Source organism: Kryptolebias marmoratus, linkage group LG6 (genome assembly GCF_001649575.2).
Source record: "Kryptolebias marmoratus isolate JLee-2015 linkage group LG6, ASM164957v2, whole genome shotgun sequence".
NCBI classification, from domain to species: Eukaryota; Metazoa; Chordata; class Actinopteri; order Cyprinodontiformes; family Rivulidae; genus Kryptolebias; species Kryptolebias marmoratus.
The window spans coordinates 24,554,346-24,562,061 of NC_051435.1; the positions used below are offsets into that span (position 1 = coordinate 24,554,346).

At 35.3% G+C, this 7,716-nt stretch overlaps 1 protein-coding gene across 1 annotated transcript in view; it reads right to left on the reverse strand.

The window, feature by feature from the left end:
- Positions 1-3,723: 3,723 nt before the first annotated feature.
- LOC108249696 (septin-2) overlaps positions 3,724-7,716 on the reverse strand; it is a 23,305-nt gene continuing 19,312 nt past the window's right edge. The window contains exon 3 of the mRNA XM_017439236.3: positions 3,724-5,836. Coding sequence (XP_017294725.1) covers positions 4,231-5,836 — 1,606 coding nt within the window. The 3' untranslated portion in view covers positions 3,724-4,230. The remainder of the gene's footprint in view (positions 5,837-7,716) is intronic.

Below are 7,716 nucleotides of genomic sequence, written 5' to 3' on the forward strand. Positions count from 1 at the left end.
AATTGATTGGCGTGTCATGAGCACATATGGGAGTCAGAATTCTGGCTGGGTTGTTGGGGATCAAATACTTATTTCATTCAGTGATTTGTAATTTGTTTCGCCTGTATTTTTACTCTGTATATTAAAATGAAATTAGAGACTGGACCTTTCTTTGTATGTGAGCAAACTTACAGAATTAGCAGGAGATCAACCAATTATTTCTGTCATTGTATTTACTGGAACTTTTTGCTGAGTTTTTGAAATTTTTTTGGTCTCACGCTTAGGTTTGATCGAATGAGAACTGAGAGTTTAAAAAATGAAATAAAAAGGTTTTCTTAGTTCACACGATGCAGAACTTTGACCTTTTATACAGCATTTGCAGAATTTTTCAGCAGTCATGACAGCTATCTGTGCCTTTTTTATGCTTTTTAAACAGGTTTCACTTTTGCTTTTAGTTCTATCAATAATATCTGTCAGTCAAATATGACTGCAGTTAACCCTGAAGTAGAGCATGAAGTGAAATATTTGCTTCATGTGTCCATTGACACTGTGTGCTGATGTATGTGTGTTTGATTGTCTGTCTGTTAGCAAAACTGTTAGCAAAACTTTTCACAAAAACTTCTGACCAGATTTTAATAAAACCTTTAGAAAGTAGTCATTGGACGTACATCTACAACTCATTAACTTTTGGAGTCAGCCTGATTCAAGATGGACACTATAGTTAGTCAAACTTGCAAACACAAAGAATGCTATAACTCAGTTAATTTTACAGATATTCAGCTAAGAGTGTGTATTCAGCATGCTAACCAATAAAATGAGAGTTTGGTTCAAAACGTTAGCATGCAAGGTGGTGGGTAATGTATTGTAAATTCCTTTAAGTAATGCTACTTTTATTATTTTCAGTAATGATCATAATTACGTTCTTAACTTTTAGTTTAATCTTATTTAAACACTACTTGTAAAAGTAAATCGAAAACATAATAATAATAATAATAAAAATAATAGCAAATGGTTTGGGTTATATAAAGCGGCAATCTTCAATTAAAATTTCCTTATATAAAAGCAAGATCCTGGTAAAGAAATTTTAATGGTAAAAAGGTACAGAGAGGTGGGATCTGGTCCAAAAGGAGGTTACAGTGGGAGTTGTGGGCAAGCCAGATAGTGAGATTGAGGCATTAGGGTTTATGAACAAGATGGGAATGTGCACTGAAAAAACACATTGAAAAATTATTTATTTTGACAGCTATTAAGACTTTAACAGTTTCAACTTAAAGCTATCAGCACAGCTGAACTCTGAAAACATTTCCTGGGTAGTGCTTTTGCTGTAATGTACATACAGTATTGTCTAAAGAATAAATGAGTGTAATGAGAAACTTACAAAATGCTTTTTGTTTCACATTCAGTCCATTTGGAATTAACAAGCTTACGCAAATCTGGTGTTTTATGAATGATTTTGGTTAATACATTTTTAATAGTTATGATGAGAAATGTGGCTACTTCTTTATTGTTCTTACATTACAGTTTATCTTACTTCTTTGTTTGTTAACCTACTGATCATGGTCAGACACTACATGCATTTTATGAAACAAAAACAATCTAATGTGCGGTCACAAATCATAAGGCTCTCTTCTTAGGGATTCAGCCAGAGATTTGCAGGGTCTTGGAGAGGTCTTCCGCAGTGTACTGGGAACACAGTGAGTTCCTGTAATATTGTGCTCAGAGTTGGCTCTCTGGCTGTGACGAACCAAATTGGTTCTTAACTAGAACCAGTTAAGAACCAGCTCTATCACCAGGACTGGCCGAACACTGAAACCTCTTTAGTGGAAAAAAAAAAAACCTATAAAAAACAGAAAGAGATGAGGTTTCACATAATTTGATCACATGCCAATCATGAATGTTCTTTCTGCATCAGCCTTAAATATTTTGAGTTTTATTTTGGCCTTATAGCTAAATTGTCTACACCACTGTCTGGGAAAGAATGAACTTTCAAAAAAATTAAAAAATATAAATATAGTGCAGGCAGGTATCTTGGCTGACTGCTCAAAACAATGGAAAGAAGAGGCAGAGTGCTATTATGTGCTCTTTATGTCTGAAGAAAACCTCAAGCTGTTTTAGCATGTTTTATATGACATGGCTTTGATTACTGCTGCTAAAACAGTTTCTGGAGTGCATTTATAAACAAAAACGCTTGCAAACGATTGAATTGTGTTCTTAAAAAAATGTACATGTAAACAGGAAATATCCAGGGTGTCATTTCCACTCTCATTTTAAAACTACATTTTATTCAGACTAGAATGGTCTTTTTTTCCATGCTTACCTGGTGTTTCCTTCATGTTTTTTTAGCCCTCCTGATGACTTCAAAGGAGAGAGAGATAGAGAGAGGTAGAGAAGCTGTTTTAAAAAACCTTACCTGTTTGTTCTCCTGTGTTCAGAACCATCACCTCGAGTAGTCCTGGATGATCTTTTCCTGCTCGCCTGGGAATCCAGAAAGAGAGCCACTCACCTGACCCGTTTCCGTGTCTGCCTCCAACCAATCCAGAAAGCTATCCACCTGATCACTCACCTGCCTCAGTCTGCAAATGTCCACCACCCTTTAAATAAATCACTTACCTTTTGCTAAACTGCCTCCTAGTGTCTGTATGTTGCCGGACTCCACACCCTTTAACTGTCCAGAGGAGTCTGACCTGAAGTGGTCTTCAAGGAAGAGCTGACGCTGTTTCTATTTGTTTTGGTTTATTGTCTTTGTTGTTTTCCTGTTTGTCATCATTCTCTTGTCCTCAGTCAGCACTTGTTTACCTGCCACGCCTATCTCCACCTGCTCTCATGAAATTCACTCACCTGTGCCCACTTCCCCTAATTGCCCTCTGCTGTTTAAAACCTGGTCATTTCTTCCACTTACTCGCAGGTTCATTGTTGCCGTTTCATGCTCACACTCACTGCCAATCGCCTCGCCTTTTTGTTGCACGCATCTTGATTTTTGTTTATATTTTGTATTTTTGCTGCCACGTCTTTTGCCTTTGCTGCCAAAAACTTTTGTTTTTTGTTTCTTTTATTTTTAATTTAATTTTTTTTTTGTTTTGTTTTTTGATAATGAGTTTGTGCTCTGGGTTCATCTCGCTCATCAGCGTCCCTGACAAAAAGTGAAAATTTGTGAGGAACAAATCCATATTTACTGAATAACAGCTGATGATCCAGCAAAGACACTCCAAGCAAACTGATTTTATAAAAAATTGTTTATTCAAGATTCACAGAAAACTGCATCAGCAGAAGATATTGGCTGATTGATTAGTTGGTTTCATACAAGCAATTTAAATAATTTTTACAAGGTTTGAAGATGCTTTAGAAATTCATTGAGAGAATGCATTTTGGTGTGTGTGTGTGAGAGCATATGTGTGATTATGTATGTCAACAGACAGCTCACTATTTGAACCCAGGTTAATCAAATGATCACCGCAGCCTGTTAACATATACAGTAGTAACTTGTGGTTAAGCTAAAGCAGATTAGTAACCACGTTTTAGAAACTTGATTACTTATTAAGTTTCTGATCAGATTCATTTCAAACAATAGTAAAATAAATTTTATACAATTCTGACAGCAACCTCTTTAAAATATAGAGTATACAAGACTACACAATTTTTATAATATTCTCTTAGATTATACTTATGCTTTAAATAAAGTATTTTTCCTAGTAATACTTAGCTTTACTTACATATTTCTTTTTACTTTTAATGATGTTTTTTGTCTATTTTATTGTTAACTTTTACTGAGTAATTGATCCTAACGATCTCTCCACCACCTTTTTGTTTGTAACTGATTTAGTCTGAGCAGCTCTTTGTTCGGGTGTCTTGTAAAATATTTGTATTTGGCTTGTTAGTAGCTGGTTAAAATGTTTGTAATTCAAACTTGTTATTGCCAGGTTTTTTTTGTGACCAAGTGTTTGATTTGAGGTCTGTCTTTGAGTTTGGATCTTTCTTATTCAAAGTTGTGTAAATTTGTTACATAGTTTTGGTTAAATACTACTTAGATTTTAATTGTTCCACTTAATTTTTTTATTTTTATTGTTAGACTGCATTTTGTTCAGTTATCTTTTAAATCCTTACCTAATAGTTATTAATACTGTTAATGGTACCCTCCGTTTGTTTAAAACTGAAAAGACAATCACTTTTTCTTTTCTAAACCAATTCCATCTGGTTTAACGTTACTTCTCCTTTTCCCTGGCTGAGCTGGATTGTAACAGTAATGTGTGCACTTCACTGAATTCCAGCTGAATGATGCTCACCATCTTTACTACATCTTGAGCCTTTTTCTGAAACATGTTTGTATCTTAGCGCTGCTTTGGTTCCTTCATCTACTTTTCTCTTAATTTCCTCCAGTTTCTGGACTTTGCCTGTGTCTTTGGTTTCCCTCATTTTCTCAATCAGAAAATCCAAGTGGACATTAGTGGACACTGAATCAACCTTCAGGGCGATCTGCTCCAGGCTCATAACATGATGGTAGGCCTCATCAACTAGTTTTGACTTCTCTGTTGAAAGGTTTTTCTTGTCCTCTTCAAGATTTTTCAAAAGACTCACGTTATTATCACTTGTTGATTTAGTTTCATATTTTTGTTTCACATCTGGTAGAGTCTTTTTAACTCTCCTTATTTGGTTCTCATATATGAAATTATTTTTCACATGAACTGATGCAGGACAATTCCCTGTACAAACAGTGCAGTGGCCTTTTTTCATCACCTCACACAATGCAGGACTCCAGGCCATTTTACATCCAGGATAGTGACAATTCTCCTCACAGACATTACAAGTGACAGCTCCTCTTAAAAAGATGAACCACTTTTTACCACCAGGGATATATGTTTTAATTTTGTAGGGCTCATCAACATAAATAGTGAACTTCTCATTTTCCTTCAGCTCTTTGTCATGTTTCTTCAGATTTTCTTGAATCTGTTTGATTTCTGTCTGTTTGTGTTCAATCTGTCTGATTCTGTCTTGCAGGTTTTGAATGCAGGCTGTCAGTCGGATGCGTTTTTTCAACACTTCAGTAGTTCTGTTCAGTTTTTGGGGCACTGCTTCTTTTACAAAAATTGTAAACTCTCTAACTCCTCGTTCTGATATTTTATTAGCACCTTCAAGGTACTCTGCTTCCGTTGTCCTGTCTTCATTTTGTTGGTTATTGAACAGGAAGTAAACAGGCTGACTTGTCTCATTTTTGGCACATTTAATGTTTGCAACTTCAAGAGCTTGAAGAGCACTTTTAGGTGTTCTTCCATTTGAGTGTGTGATGAGAGCTACAATATTGTTTTCTATGTCCTTCCCAAACAGAGACATTACAGAATCCAAAACATACATAAGTCGGTCACTCAGACGATTATCAGTCGCCTTCATCACCAGACCTACTGCATGAATCTCATGAACTCCATCTTCTGATCGAAACAAGTCAAACAATCTTTGACTGACAATAAAATCATTTTTAATTCCTCTGGTGTCTCCAAATCCAGGAGTATCAATGATACTCAGAGAGTAGGGCAGAATTTTATCTTCAAAACCAAAGATCTCGTACATGACTATATCTGATGTCTGATGTTCCTCCTCCTTTACAATCTGAAACCAGACTTCATCCTCCCACTTCACTCCCATCATGTAGTTGACCAAAGCATTGATCAGAATCGATTTTCCTGCTCCTGTTTCACCAACAAGTAAGATTTTTTGTTTTGTTTTGTATGCATCATTTTTACCAAAAGTCACTTTGGTCAGAGTTCCAAACTTCTCTGTCTCTGTTTTCAGCTGGTAGACAACAGGAGTTCCTGAGCAGACCTGATCACTCTTGGAGATGATTGTTTCAAATGAGGAATTCTTGATCCTGTAGGAAAAGCACAAACTTGTTCAAACCATCTCTCATTCTTATACACAAATAAATTCCTTCTGGAACTACATATTTTAAAATTACAGTCAAAAATAAAACATAAAAAAGCAAAAGTAACTACTTCATTTCTAATTACAATAATAAACAAAAGTAGCAAGGTTTATAAAGTGTGGTTTGGTAATTGTATTCTTTGTAAGTCAAAAAGAATCAACAAAATAGGCACACAAAAGGTTTTAGCTGAAAGAGAATAAAAAATTATCTTAAATCCAGAGTGTATGCCATTACTCATAAACAATATAGTGATTTAGGTTAACATTGTTGAAATGTATAAGGGACTAAAAACGTGTTAATACCATGAGAGTAAAGAGAGAGAAAAAGAGAAATTATATTATAATGAACAATTTCCAATTATAAAATATTTGTCAATTTTTCTATAACTGCTTTTACCTAGTAGGGTAGAGGAAAGCTTAGTCCTCTTGTACAAAAGGTGTATACACACAAAATCATGGTGTACGCCTTGCTGCACAAAAACTTCAGATGTATCATTAGCAAAGTAAATGTGGAAATGTACGCAGCCCCACTCCAACTTAATAGCAGGTGTACGCACAATTTTACAGTTATTAGTCTGTTATTAGACTCATTTAGAGCTCTGCTGGGAGCCTGATAACATTGTGAAAACAATTGTTAAATGTTACAATTATTATTGTTGGCTATTGCACACTTCTGCATACACAATTTCTCTAATTGTATGCAGAAGTGTGCAATGGGCAACAATAATAACACACTTACTGTAATAGTGTATGTGATCCATATAAGTGGAGTGTAACACTAATGGATTAGACTCAGATTCTGCAAAAGAAATATAACTAATCTACCTTTATGTCTGGCAATTATTTCTTAACTTCTGCAGATATGATCCCAGCACTGCAGCTTCACACAGACCTTCACTCCTCTTGCTCTCTGCGCTAATGTCAAAGGACAGTGTTCCAAATGCAATGATTTTATGTAATAATGATGCATTCAAGACAACACAGCAATACAAGACAAACCCTGTCCTGTATAAATTTAAAATGGGATGCACAATTTCCGTGTAAAACTTGGGACAATAATGTACTTTAAGAGAAGTGTGTCACCCAAGGGTTAGGGTTCATTCACATCTTTTTTTTGTACCTTGTCACTGCTGCACAAGTATACAAGTATACACATGTACAAGCAAGAATGTTTCAACAGACATCCAGGTGACTGAACAAAAGCTGTTGAATGTACAATAACAAACTTCAAAAACTGCTTAGATAAGAAGACACTGTGTAGTTACATTTTTGTATAAAGAGTGTACTTTCTGTGCAAAACTCTTCTGCCATTTTTGTTACATGGTGTTTTTTTTGTTTTGTTTTTTAGGAGTAATGCCTATTGTTTAAGAGGAAATCTGCAGTGAGTGTTGAATGTTTGAAGTGCTGGTGTAAATGGTAATTTGCTGTCTTGATGTCAGAACATCAGTTTAATCATGGCTTGCCCCAGAATCTCAGTAATAAACTATCAAGCATTTTAAAGGCAGAAAGCAACTACGCAGACTCCAAAGACAGAACTGAAATAGACTACAAACTAGAGAAGTTGCATTTCCTGCAAAAATGCAGTGTGAATGCTTTTTTTGCTGAATGATTTTGCTGAAAGCGGCTGAAGATATGCTATGCTGAACAGCTGAAGTTTAATGAAGATGCAAAAAGTGGAACAGAAGCTGATTTGTAGAAGATTAGCATAAGGTAGAAGAACAAAAGCTGAAAGAAGCAGAAATTAGTTTAAAAAGCTGAAATTGGTTGAAAGAAGCTGAAAATGAGAAGAACAAAGCCGAAATTAGCTGAAAGAAGCAGAAACAACAA